This window comes from Tamandua tetradactyla, chromosome 26, assembly GCF_023851605.1.
Source record: "Tamandua tetradactyla isolate mTamTet1 chromosome 26, mTamTet1.pri, whole genome shotgun sequence".
Classification (NCBI taxonomy): Eukaryota; Metazoa; Chordata; class Mammalia; order Pilosa; family Myrmecophagidae; genus Tamandua; species Tamandua tetradactyla.
The window spans coordinates 36,445,577-36,460,657 of NC_135352.1; the positions used below are offsets into that span (position 1 = coordinate 36,445,577).

The window sequence follows — 15,081 nt, forward strand, 5'->3', positions numbered from 1 at the left end:
GAATATATTTTTGCAGAATTATATGTTGGATAAGAAATTTAATTCCAGAGGGATTTGGTCTTTCAAAATGGAGCATACTTTTAAGGTTTTTCAACCTGTAGAGCAGAATTTTCCTTGAAGTGCTGTATAAATTTGGACTCCAGAATTGAAAGGATTTAAGGTTTCTTTCACTTCTGGCATCACCAAAGTTATGTTAATTGTGTTTATTTTTTGTGAAAGTTCAATGTTTTTTGCCCATTTTTCTATTGAAATATCAGTTTGTTTGTCCTCATTACCATGTTCAGGTACTATTTTAAGAACATTAGTGCTATCCTACCGTCATATATATTGAAAGTAGTTTCTCTACTTTATTGTTTGTCTTTTATTTTGTTTATATAGTTTTCTGCCATACATATATTTTACATTTCATTTTTATATCCACCCATGGAAAGTCCTTTTATTCAGCCTTAGAGTATAAATATCTTTCATTTTTTAACCAATTTTTTTACCAATTTTTTACCAGTATTTTTATTGTACCCTCTCTATTGTGAATTTTATGCTTATATTTTTCGTCTGTTGATCTATTGAGAACTTAGTGCTTTCTCCTAAAAATAAAATACTGTTATAGTTTTTATTTCCATTTCTAAATTTTAAAATGTAGAGGTAATGTGTTTGCCTTAAAATTCACATGATACTAAATTGAAAGTCCTTTTTCACCACCATCCTTTTTCTAAACCGGTTTACTGTGCATCTTTCATTATATCCTGTAAAAATGCTGTACTGAAGCTACTCTTGGTAGGATGAGCACTGCTTGTTTTTGGAAGTGGGGGCATTTGCATTATTAGCTTAGAAAATGCTATTTGACTCCGTCCCAGCTGGATTATAGGGAAAGAATTCTAGAGACCCCCACATTATGTACAGCCCCATGTTATTTTTTGCATTATAGGGCTATAACTCAAGCAGGCAGAGGCAGACAGATTTGTGATGTTTAGCTTTAGGTAGCATTGACCACAAACATACCTGTGTACTTTTACATAAATCTTTCCCTCCAGAATCTGTTTTAGATTCTAGAACATTCATTCATTGAGTTTTGTGCCATGTGTGAAATTTTCTTTGGACGTGTATTTCATAAACACTTACTTGGGACACTATAAGAGGAGATTTTTTGTCACTTTCATTTAAACCAAGAAATCTTTCTCCTCCATCCCGTCCTCCATCTATTTAACAAGATTTTTATTTTTATCTATATGTATGGTAGCAGTAATTATTCCATATATTCTAAAAAGAATGAATTGATATCTATAGTTTTATATCAAAGACTTAAAGAGATTGTGAAATACTCAATACATTAAATGGTGGAGAAGGGGAAAACTCACCATTCATAATTAATTTCATTATCTAATAGCCAGGAATATATTTTATAATCTACCTTTTTGAGGATGATCTGAAATAATATAAGAAAACCACATTAGATTATATATGTCAAAATGTGCTACAAAATCACCTGAATCACAATAACTTGGATTATTAAAAATAATAGTGAGAAAAGTTTTCAATTACATATTTCATTTTTGAGGCAAAACTATCAATTATGTACCTCAAAATTCAGAAAGGATTTATTATAGCTTATTAGAATGCAGTTTTTTAATGTCCGTCTAATAATCCATGGGAGATGGGGGACCTTCACCTTCATTCTTATGGTTCTCCAATTGATTTTTATTCACACTCAACTTTGAGAACCAGTGTCAAAAGTATTTACTTACATATTTAAACTTAAAAGCTAAAGATATCATGAGATATTGAAGGCTCAGCCTGTTAATCTGATTGTCCCCACTGCTTACAAGAGTATCAGAAATTCTCCAGATAGGAGGTTGAATATTTCTTCCTTTCTCCCCAGTCGCCAAATAGACTTTGCAAATACTTCTTTATTCACCGTCCAGATTACTCTGGGGTATATGGGGCATCATACTAATGTGGACAAACCCACAAGATCCCACACCCTATTCAAGATTCCATGTACTTCTGATGTTCAACTAAACTGACCATACAAGTTATATTATGTAATGCACTACCCACAATATAAATCTTGCACCAAATAGACATCTCTCCTTTTGGTCTCACACAGAAGTTGAAGTTTTAAAACATGGACGATATCGCCCTTTACCCTGTATTCTGATCTACCCCAGCCCTATCCAGATCAGCTTCATTCATTTCTCTAATTGAAGTCTGATCCCTTTTTCCGCTTTTAAAGCAGTTCCTGTATGGGGCACTGCTGACTTTCACAGCTTCAGTGCTCTAACTCTGAGTCTCAGCTGTCACATAAATACCCAAAGTTTCAGAGACCAACCAGGTTATATGCAAATAGCTCAGTGTCTCAGAATTTAGAAATAACAGTGACAGCGCTTGACTATATGTGACTGCTGTAAGAGCTTACAGTCTAGAACCCTTCACAATAGGCTCCAACCTGATAACTCACGTCCTACACTTCAATTCACTGAGTAATACTCATTATAATTAGTCCATATAAGTGAGGTATGATAATATTTGTCTGTTTGTTTCTGACATTTCATTCAATATACAGTCCTTGAGTTTCACTCACCTAGAAACATAAATCTTCATGGTCAAATAGTTTTTATAAAAATGCTGGGGCATTAGACTATAAAATGTTGGCAGCAGTGTGGGCAACGGTGGCTCAGTGGCAGAGTCCTCGCCTGCCATGCCGGAGACCTGGGTTCAATTTCTGGTGCCTGCCCATGTAAAAAAAAAAATTAATGCTGGGGGGTCCTGTCAAAATATTAATTTTAACTCTGACACTCTGTGAAATCCCATTCTTTTGTGATTATTTACTCTCACATCACTTCTGTGAAAGTACAGCTCCTACTTTTATTTCAGGCATCCAGCCTAATTATATTTTCTGATGCTGACACTGAAAATGACATAAGGCATTAGAGTGGATTTTATTTATGTTAGAGGATATTGTTTCATTTCATTTATATTGGATGATAATATAAGCTTGAAAGAATTTTCATACATAAATTTGCCAATTATGTAAAAGGACTATAATGCAAATAAGCTACTTTTTAATTTTCATTAGCATATATTTCAAGCAAGTTTTATCTTCAAAACCAAATATATATTTTAATTCTAATATTGATTCATATAAAGTTAAATATGAATATAATTATACTAAGAAAAGTTAGTAATTCAGGAATAATTAGCAATATTTTCATTAGGGAATATTGCATACAGCATAGTAAACCTGAAGGGTTTTGGTGTATCTGTTTCCATATTCCTTAATTTGATAAGTAATTGTTCTTGCATATTTCCTCAACAGGCTTATGCAGGCAGAGATTTGGAGGAGCAGCTGCGGTCCGTGTCCAGTGTGGATGAACTCATGACAGTGCTGTACCCAGAATATTGGAAAATGTTCAAATGTCAATTAAGGAAAGGAGACTGGCAACCTCCCAGAGAGCATCCCAATAGCAACTCAAGGACAGAAGAGAATATAAAATTTGCCGCAGCACATTATAATGCAGAGATCTTAAGAAGTAAGTACAGAAGTGAAAATATATAATTAACCTCAGATATCAAAATTAATGAAAATCATCAACGTGGTGCTTTAACGTCAGCATTTTACCATTCTATATAACTTTAGGGCCACACAAACAGAAAGTAAAGAATTGCTTTTAAAATATAACATTTTATGATTCCACTTTGAATGTTAACATGGTTTCCTGAAATGTATGGGTAAAAGTGTGCATGCAAAACATTTATTTATTAAATGACAATTATTTTCCTAATTGAGGTGGTAATCTGTTTAAAAATTTTTAAAACTTATGGATATGTGTTACATACTTGTCAGTTTAATCATTTGAACACTCTGTATCTTACAAAATAGTTTACATAACTTTTCCTTCTGATTTGGATTTAGAAATGCTCCATTTCTCTCAAAATGTACGCAAATCACTTTTTCAGATGTACTTTTAGTTTGCTGCTTCATAAATAGCTGACTTGAAAGCTAGATCTTTAACTTTGCTGAGATATCTAACAGAAGGCCTCACAAAAAACTATAATCTTGAATACCATGGTGTAGTATAAATTGGTGGACTACTTTAAAAAAAAATTAAATCCCTTCCATTGTAGCTATTAATCTCTATAAAGGGTTCTAAGTTTGGAAAGTATTTTGAGAACAAGAACAAACACATAAAATGACTATATGATTGAATAGTGAAGAGTTTATGCCCTTTTTTCCCCCCAAAGGGACTTGTATTTTAGGGGAAATATGGGAGAAATAAACTAGAACATTATAATTTGGTATTTAAGCAATTGACAGTATTATAGGAAACCACTAAATCACTGGAAACAGAATTCAAAGAGACAACATGAACAGAAAAAGAAAATTTGACTCTTGAAAAAATTAATCCAGGATGCAAATCCCAACTGATGGAAAATAGTCTTGCATTCTAAGCAGCTTCCACCATGGCATTATCCAAAAAAGGTGCCTGGAAATGATTTTTTAATTGACTCCAATTCAAAGTCCCAATTCATAGCCATCTCAGTTTTAAAATAAAAAGAATATCCCACTTAATTTTTTATATTAGACCACAAAAAATAATACAAAACAGTGTGACTCTCTCTCTGTAGAGCTCATAAAACATCCCTATATTAAATTTGCATTTTCTCCAAAAGGAAAACAAAATATAAATGCCATGGGATATTGACGTCATTTAAAAAAAGAACCAAAAAACCAAAACTATAATCTGATTTAGCTTGTTACATGGCCATAGGAATAAGTTGTTGTTAGGCGATATCCTTAGCAGCTTCTATTAAACTTGATATCGTATTCCCAGTCACAGGACAATTTAGTATCCTGTCAATTTTGATAGAGTTCTGTATTTTATTTAACCTTAAAATCTAAAATCAAGTGTGATGACTTCCAAGTGCTGTGGGCTTTTTTTCCCCTTGGTGGCTTCTGTATAACTTACAGACTTCCCTGTGACTCGACAGGTATTGATAATGAGTGGAGAAAGACTCAATGCATGCCGCGTGAAGTGTGTATAGATGTGGGGAAGGAGTTTGGAGCAGCCACAAACACCTTCTTTAAACCTCCATGTGTGTCCGTCTACAGATGTGGAGGCTGCTGCAACAGCGAGGGGCTGCAGTGCACGAACAGCAGCACCGCGTACCTCAGCAAGACGGTAGGTGTCTCAGCTGGTGCCCAAGAGCCTTCTCAATCGGAATCTCTAACTGTGGGGATCATTTACTTAGACTCCAAGTCCCTTTAAAGCAATTTAGTGCAACTCAGAGTTTCTTATATTTCCTTTGGGGAAGGAAGTGACTTGTCCCATGCGGTGTGTTTGCAATGACGTACTATTGCAAAGAAAGCCGTTGTGCTCTGGGACCTCTGTTCAGATTGCTGTGGCTTGGACAGGTAACAGAAATCATCTGCTTATAGAAATAAAGTTGCTCTTTCAAGATCGTCACTTTCATTGGCAATAGAAGACTGTAAAGACGGGGCAATCATCTAGTTATAGAGCTACAGCACAAAGTGTGTCTTCAAGGTCTGTGATCACACCCAAGCATGCTATGAAGCAGTGGGCTTGTGCTGAAGTAAACCGTCGCGTTGAACTTATGCATCGTGTTCATTTAGAGAGTAAAGGCAGAAATGGTGACACTGAATCTCTTTAAAGTCCATCACCTTAGATGTTAAGTTTCTAATAAATAATTAAGAAATTTCTCAGGAGCTTTGATTTGTGCTAAGGGTTTTCACAGCTACAGAGATGCCCAGTCCTAAAACATAGTAGCTCTTGCAGGGAAGAGTCGGCGAGCTATCCAGACACTGTTTATGTATTGCTGATAACCGAACGAGGGCTGTTTGAAATGGTGTACAACACTGATTCTGCACAGGGATGTTTGGAGAATTGCTGTAGGTAGGGATGGTACAAGCTTCTCCCAAAAAGACAAAACCATGGTTGCACCCAAGGCTTTTCCAGGCTCTTTCGAGAGGTAGAGTGACATAGAGGAACATAAGTAATCTGGCTACATTGAGGCTTGTCCTTTGACTTTTAGGATGAAAAAATTCAATTGTTTGAAAATTGCATCTGACTTTACAGTGTGGTCGTGGCAGCAAAATACCATTTTTAGCTAAACTATCACTATAATTAGACTAACATATAATAAAAATGTTATCACATATAAAATTTAGCTCATCTGCAGGATCCCCACTGATAAGAACTACTCCTATTTTATAAGATTAAAGGAAATGAAAGTTAAGATTATTATTATTATTTTTTACATGGGCAGGCACCGGGGATCGAACCCAGGTCCTCTGGCATCGCAGGCAAGCATTCCTGCCTGCTGAGCCACCGTTGTCCGCCTGAAAGTTGGGATTATTACAACAATTCCTGCAACTGCCTTTCGCCATTCATGTGAAAACTTCTAAGATTTTCACTATAATGGTCATTTAGTCTGAGTTTAGAGACATTGTCCTATTATAAAATGCAAATTGCCTTTTCTTAAATTGAATTTCTTTATATTGCTCACATACTTGAAGGAACAAGCTGAAAATGCAGATACTATGACTTGTAAGAAGAAACAAAAAATAAAGTATAAACCCAAAACCCAAAATTTCTACTGCCTCTGCCTAAACCTTAAAGATTAAAAATATGTATTAAAAGGTGATGTTTTGGGGCCTTATGTCATTCCATTATTGTGATAGTTTGTGAAATAAAGCTATAAGTAATTTATTTTCCAATTATTTCCTTAAGATACAGCAAAATAATACAGTAATCAGGTATCAGGAAAAGAGTATGACTCTAAATATGCTCAAGCATTTAGAAACTTAATCAGTAGAATATATGGCATCAATATAACATAACATTCCATGACAAAATTCTAATACTTTAATGATCTAACATATATTTGAAGTGTTAGGGCACAGCAAAACATCTCCTTGGTTAATTTTTTCTCCTTGATTCTTTATCAAACAAGAAATTATTAGTTAAGAAATTGTAGTTTTATACTGTACACTATTTTGAATAAACTAAAACTAATTTTACAGATTTTACTTATATATTTATCTTATCATAACCCTGCAGTGCAATAGCTCTTTCTAATCCTTAGTAAATGTTGGAACTAAACTATTTTTCAGCCCGGTACTTACCAAATAGACTTATTTATACCAGTCAAATATTCTCTAAAATAACACTCATCTTAAAAAGATACTAATAATAAAAATATTGCTGCTTTTATATTCAAGTCCAACACCATAGAACGAATTTTAGCATTCCGAATCTCTTGAAAAGCGGCATTTTTTTAAAGTTAGAAAAAATAAATATGGGTGATTTAGGAAATAAAACATGCTTTTGGAAGAATGCCTCTAAAAATGCATATTTTTAAATAATACAGTTAAGCCGCGTGATATATGTCCCAGATTATATTATTTATTATATTGGTGTTTGAGTTAAATAAAATCTCAATTTGGTTGATCAAAAAAGGTCAAAAGGTCCAAAAAGGCCAGGGCTGTATCTCCTTTAAAAATGAAATGACATGGAATAGATACAGAATGTAAGTTCTGAAGAGTTATTTCATCAAATAAGGCAAATATTTCTATTAAAAGCTTTGATTTATCATTTCAAAATGCTTTATTTGATGTAGTTGTTAGATGGCACTTTGCTTTCAAAGTGCTCATATTGTAATGATATAGAATTGAATAATTATGTAGGACTTTTCTTGGTTTGTTTGGTGTGTTTTTTGAAATTCCCAACTTCCCTTGTAGTTAGCTTATTTTTTTTTTTATAAAATTAATTGCCAAGTGACAGTATTGTCTTTACAGATTTCTCCCACAAATTCTGTTTTGTCTGTTTAAGTTAACACAGAGAAAAAGTTTTAAAGTGAGCCAACTTTGAAAGCTTTCTCAAGCGCGGTAGTTGTTGGGATCTGAGCTAAGATAAGGGATATTTCCTGTATAAAGCCTTTAAATACTGATGTCCAAATCTTTCACATAATAAGTCTCCAACAAGCTCTTTTGCTCCCAACACCAAACCCATCCCTGTGAAGCAGTGATACTCTAAAAGTACCTGAGTTTTCTTGTAGTTTTACCTCTCAAATTGCGTGACTTCACTCCCAGTCAGAAACAGAGCTTCGTTGATGCCTTCCCTCTCCATACTTCTGTCAGCCTGTCACATGTCAGTTTCAACTCCCAAGTATGTCAGATCTCCATGTCAGTTCACGTAAAGCTACACTGATTTTCTTTCCAACTAAAGACATATCTCTGTTCTCCCTACTTCCATTTTCCCTCTTCCTAATAGATTCTCTACATTGCCCCCAACCCTGATATTTTAAAAACAGGTTCCTAATTTTGTCAATCTTGGGCATGAAGTCCTTTCAAGATTTCTCATTGCTTTTAAAATAAAGCCGTATTCTTTATCATAGCCTTGATAAAGGCTGACCTCTGCTTCCCTCTCCAGCTTTATCTGCTGTAACTTTTCCTCAACCTTGCTTTTCATGCGTACAATGCCCTGGCTTCTTTCAAATTCCTGGAAAACCCTAATCCTCCCTCTGACTCAGAGCCTTTACACATGACCTTCTCCTTCCTTCTAAGTTACCAGTTCTTCAGATGTCAACTCAAACATCACGTAGCACAAGGAAGTCACCAGAGGAGATGTTTTTCACTGGCTTAGATTAGATCTGATTCTCCTTTTAAATGTTTTCTAGTTCCCCACACTTTCCTTTCATAGCACTTATTACAGTTTATAATCATATCATCATTATTATTTGATTAAGGTTTGTCTCCTTCATAATGATAGGGGGTCTTCTCTTTTTGTTCACTAATTAACCCAATGCCTAACATAAAATTAGTGCAACAAACCCTTCAAAATTGCATAAAAACTGAGCCAGAAAATATAAATGTTACACATCCAGAGCATTTGTTTCAGAGAGTTTTCTCTGAGCCCTAGCCCTTATGTATTGAAGCAGTTTTAAAAACTTCTGCCTTGAAAATTTATAGTAACAAAATAGTTGGCTTACTCAACTATGTTATTTTTTAATAAACTAATCGTTTCACCAAGCAAAAGATATTTATGCTATACATTTTAGCTTAATCCTTTAAAATATCCATTTTTCTTAACAAATAAGGAAGAAAATTCTCCTTTTGCTCATGAGCTAATATGAACAAAAGTCAACATTCTATTCCTCTTACCATTGGTTTGCTAAAAAGAAAAACTGCTTGCTTTATGTATGGTTGAATCGATAACGGGAATACCTTGAGTAAAAATCTAAACTTGGTAACCAAAAAATCAACAAATTGTCAGTAAGAAAAATAAATACATCTAGTCTTCGGCTAACCATTAGTGATTTATCCAAGACCAATGCCTATTTAGTTCACACTGTATTCTAGTTAGGTCTAATATTCACCTAATTGGAATCAAAGTACAAGTATTTATTCAAGTATAGATGTGCATGTACAATAGCATACAAACTGATCTGTGAAGATGGAAGCTTTAGAAGGTTTAGACATTAGAAATCAAGCCTTAGGACTTGGAGCAATCCTACTTCTTTTAGGTGACATACAGATTTTTGTTCAATATCCTGAGTACTTAAATATGCAATATTTAACACCTTATTTCTTATAAAATGTTGGTTCTATTTTAGATAATATTGAATCATTTCTCATTGGATTTTTATTTATTTATTTATTTTTATTTTTTGTATGGGCAGGCACCGGGAATCAAACCCGGGTCCTCTGGCATGGCAGGCAAGCATTCTTGCCTGCTGAGCCACCGTGGCCCTCTCATTGGATTTTATTTTCCTTCACCTTCAGCTTCACAGAGTTTAGGATTACTTCCATAAAATATATATGATGTTGACTCTATTAATGTTGCAGTTTCCTCCCGATTATAAGTTAGCATGAAAAAGCGAGATTTACCTGTAAAATTATTGACGCCTCTCTGTTTCTTTTGTTGGGGATGGTTTATGTTGTTTTTCAACTTTGTTTTGATCCTTTTTTGATTGGCTTAATACCTGCAATAGTCAGTTATAAATTCTGACCTGTAAAGCAGTAATATTTTAAAATTTATTCATGATATATCACAGCAGAATAATTTTGTGATTTTGATATTTAAAGATCTGCCGACATTTTGGAATTAAAAATCTGAGTATAATTGCAAACGTGGCATGCACTTCTCAGGGTTTTGCCCGAAGATGCCATCTCTTCTGACTCCACATACTCTCCTTCATTTCTTCATCTACTTTTTTTGCTTTTCATGGTGATGACTCCCAAGTCATTTCTCCTGATCTCTAGACTTTCTCAGCTTCTGGACTTGGCTTCTTCTCAGACAGATCAAAGTCAGTCTGTATATCATTGGAATTAAGACTTACCTTCCTTCCACCACTACAAATAAACAAGAAGATAGATGAATCTTGTTCTTTCTCCAGTATTCTCTGTCTTGGTAAGGAACAATGGCATTCATCTAGTTGCTCAAGCCAAGTTTTTCTTCCTCTCCCAAAAAGTCACATCAATAATTCTTGTTAAAGACACCATCCAGACATCCCTAGAATATACCCAGTGTCTTCATTCTGCTGACCCCTATCTATCTAGGTCTCACCTGGATCATTACAACATCTTCATGACTGTTCTCAGACCTCCTTGCATTCTTCCAATCCATTTGCCACATTTTAGCCAGCTTTTTTTTTTCTAAAATGATAAATCAGATAGTGTCACTGCTAAAAGTTCTTAGTAACATTGTATTGTTGGGAGTGTATCAGCATTCAACGCGTGTATAGACTAGTTGGTGTTTTCTAATCGGGTTTCTCAAGCCAGTTGGTTCCAGTTGGTTGCTCAAATGTTAAAAGTTGTTAAATATCGTAAATGTCTCCCTTCTTTAGGACAAAATTCCTTATCATGATTCACTCGGCCCTTCATGATTTAGCTGCTGCCTAAATCTCTAGCCTCACCATCACTGTGTTTTCTCTTCAATACTACCTCCCACCAGTCCCCAGCTTCTTTTAGTTCCTAGATTATGTAAATCTCTCTCACTTCCAAGTCATTATTGTGCTGTTACTTGTGTCTGCAATTCTTCCTTACACTCCATTCCCAAATCCTCACTTATCTGATTAACTGCTGCTCATCCTCAGGTGTAGGGAAATGTCATATCCATGACATCCTCCTGTATGATCCCATAGCATCTTTTACGGCCCATATTTTAACATCATTACCTTATCTGTCTGTCAGATTGTTTCATTCTGTAGACGCAACTACAGGAGAAGAGAGGTTGTGTTTGCTATTACCCTCTGACATAGCATGGTATTTGGCTCCTAGTAAACACTTGGAACTGAACTTGAATAAACTACTGAAATAAAGGGAACAGGTTTGTGATCCAAGGTAGAGTTTTGAGTATGCCAATTTTGAAGACTCTGAGTGGTATGAAGGTAGAGCTATCAGAAGAAAGTGGAGTATATAATTATAGAAGTCCAGAGAAGTGATCGGCTTTAGATATAGATTTGGGAGTAAGCAGCATGTAGAAAAATGTTATCTTAAACCCTGGTGAAGTTGTTATAGAGGAGTCCTGTATCAAAAGAGAAAAGAAGACGTCAATGCCAAGAAAAGCCAATATGCAATCCTTGATGGTCCCCACCATTTCTTCCTTTGATTTTGTTAAATCATACTCTTCTTCCAGCAATGAATCCACTCAGTTGCTTTTGTTTATATGAACACTAAGACTTTTAATTTAAATGCAATCAAGCAAATGTATTTTAAGCACCTATTATGTGATGTATCATACACTATGCTTTATAATGGGTGTACAGGTATGTATACATCCTGCCCAAGCAGAACTTATAATGTAGTAGGGAAAAATCAACATTTATCAAGCAATTAAAAGTAATATAAGCATTGTGAAAGAGAAGTGCAAAGATTTGCGGTAATGTATGTCAAGTTGGTTTATAAACCAAGAGAAAGCAAGGCATGAGATTCCTGAAGGCAGTGTTTACGCATTTGTGTTTAACATTTTTTACTAATATTTTACAGTTTGTGAAGGCTAGTACTTAAGTAACACATTTTACTGAGTTTCTTCAATTTATTTTATCTTCTTCAATGAAGTATAAATGGGAGTGTGTGGTAATTTTTTTTCAAACATAAAAAGAACTTTCATAGTGTTATATTATCTGAAGGCCAAAAAAAAAGAAAGTTTTCGTTTTGGTTAAGGACTTCTAAACAGATTTTTCATCAATGAAAAATCATCAGTTGGAATAATATTAATTGCAAGGATGAACTTGCCTCAATAATGTTTTTTAATAGAAACTTCATAGAAATGTTGTTTATGGGTTTCAATGAAAGCCAGGTTTTCAGAACGTGTGAGAAAACCAGCTGCTAGTTGAAAAGTAAAACCATATGGACTAAGCATTCCAAAGTGAACCAATCGATAACAACTGCTTCAAAGTCCTTTAAGTGGCCTTGAAAAACTAAATAGATTGAATGTCTTTTTGACCTCTTTCATAAACATACGGTTTAAGTATATTTTCTTACAAGAAATTGTGTATTTAAGAGATATAACCAAAAAGTAGAAAGTGAATTTTGCAAAAGGTAAATTGATTTGTGATTTAACTAAAGTAGAAGTAGAAGAAAGTCATCTGCTTTTGAGTCTAACATTTGTATTAAAAAGTTAGTATTTACCACAAATATTTTACTGACAATAGGGAACTCTTTGGAAATCCTGTGGTTAGAGCTGACAAAACTACATCCTGTTTTCCTGTGTTCATTTACTTAGGACTGAAGAAGCTTCCTCACTCTGAACCTGGGTTTCCATTTAGTTATTTCTGATACACATAGTGTCATTTAAAATTCTATATTGCCATTTTAAAAAGAAATTTCCTGTTTTTTATTATTTTATAAACAAGTGATATAATCATATCTATTAGCAAATACTTTCCAGAATATATTTGAGTTAAATTGAGAGCTTCATAAACTGTTTTGTTCTTCTATAGCAAAATATATTTAAACCCAAGTAAGAGGTTCAATTACATAATGAAACATAGAGGCATTGTGCACTGAAGACAGAGATATTTATTCCATGTATTAAACAGAACACTGCAGCAAACTGAAAGAATAACTCATTGCATTCATGGTGTATTCAATAAAGTAGAACTTGATTCGCAGTGTGCCTTTAGCTAATTAATATTTGGCAAGCACAGTTGTTGGAAATCAAATTTTATCCTGATATGGAAAAGGAACTCTTTACCAATACTAGCATCATAAGTTACTGAAAGAATAATATTTTCCTTAAGAAAAATATTAATGCTCCTGTGAAAAGTATCATTTTTTTCCAAGTACTAAGTACCAATGAGGTCCAAAATTTTATTATGCATTTCTAAAACTCTTGTTTTTTTTTGTTTTTTTTTTTTTTTTAGAAAGACAGAGAAGGAAGGAAGGATGGAAGGAAGGAAGGGAGGAAGAAAGGGAAACATCTTTAAACATTTTCTTATTTTTTATTATATTTTGTTTGTTTTTTACATGGGCTGGGGCCGGGAATCGAACCGGGGTCCTCCGGCATGGCAGGCAAGCACTCTTGCCCGCTGAGCCACCGCGGCCCGCCCACTCTTGTTTTTTATACCTATAGTGCTGTATATGCATATAGCAATATGTTAAAATTAATTCAGTACTATTACACTCTCTGTTCACCAGTGTTCTTAAAAGACAATTAAAGTTCCATAATCCCTCGAAAGGTGACCTCGTGGGTGGAACACTCAGTCAACATTTTAACTTCATATAAACCCTCATCTTTCACCTTTTCCAAGTTTTAGGGATTATTACTTTAAATATTGTGTAGTTTTTCTAACTATTTTATAATTATTAATCATACTGTCCAGGATCTACAAATCGTTTCTATACATAATAGACCCAAGTTGATAAATTTAAATTAACATGGTAGTGAAATAACATGATATGAAGAGAAACTGGATGTGTTTGGGTAGAAAGTTATTTTAAAGGAAGGCATCCTTTGTGTCACATTTGTTTCCCCATAACAGGTCTTTTAGATTTAGTACCAGAATATAAACCAGGATTTTCTCTAGGAAGTTCTACACCTTTTTCTTGAATAGCCTTCAAGATAAGTGGAAATAGGAACTGTTGCTTTACAACAGTTGCTATGTTGCCATAAACAATCTATTGTCTTAAACTGTGGCTTTCTTTGAAGTCCATTCTTGTTGGTGAAAATTGACTATTAAGTATTCTTATTAAAGAATGCCAGAAGAAAACAACTGGTAACCTCTCAGTTGGAAGTGCTTGCCATTTCCTCGTGTTTTTTATAGTTTTACAGAATAGACAATCAGTTTTTTTTTTTTAATTTCCAGCCTTATTTGAATGCCTTCTTTATATGTCTTTTTTAACTGATGGAAAACCGACAACTCTTTTAATAGGCGTAATATTATGCCTAATACTATACTAATTTAATAGGCATTAGTATAGTATCAGTTTTCATAATGAATTATATTACTACTTACACCCTAAATTAGTAGATATTAATATTACATATTATGTAACAATTTACTTTATAGCATAAGAATTATTTTAAAGGTTTTCAGGTTAATTTTTCAGTCTTTATCTTCCTTGATCAGACTTACTAAATTCAGGTGGACACTTACTTTCCTAATTAAACACAAACCTGAGAAAAGTGATATCAATAATTAAGATTTACTTTCCTTTGTTATAACTAGATAAATTCCAAGTACACCTTTCTGTCATTGCATATATGTCTTCCACTCACAAGCAAAGCCAGTTCTCTTAACAGCGACTCGTTTTTAGCGCCTCTTTCCAATTTCCTTATCTTTTTCACTGCATGCCCTAACACAAATCTCTGCCATACTTTGAAAGTGTAGAGCCAGGCATAATTTCCAGGAAGAGGCTTTCTTAATGTGCAGTGAACTGTTCTCTGCTTCACTCCGAGCAGTCTTAGTCCCTCAATACAACGTATAACATATCCTGATAATGGACATTATTGACCCAGGAATGACTGATGCCTGCCCTTGATTTCACTACATGTTCAGTGGGATATTTTCCCCTTTTGAAAAACGGGCTAAAGTGGAATCTGGAATGGTTGCAGTCTCTGG

The 15,081-nt window shown here is 34.2% G+C and overlaps 1 protein-coding gene across 1 annotated transcript in view; it reads left to right on the plus strand.

Annotated features, from left to right (window-relative positions):
- The window catches only part of VEGFC (vascular endothelial growth factor C), a 109,725-nt gene that overhangs the window by 67,372 nt on the left and 27,272 nt on the right, over positions 1-15,081 (plus strand). Inside the window, exons 2-3 of the mRNA XM_077144624.1 lie at positions 3,314-3,527; positions 4,987-5,177. Of these exons, the coding sequence (XP_077000739.1) occupies positions 3,314-3,527; positions 4,987-5,177 (405 nt within the window). The remainder of the gene's footprint in view (positions 1-3,313; positions 3,528-4,986; positions 5,178-15,081) is intronic.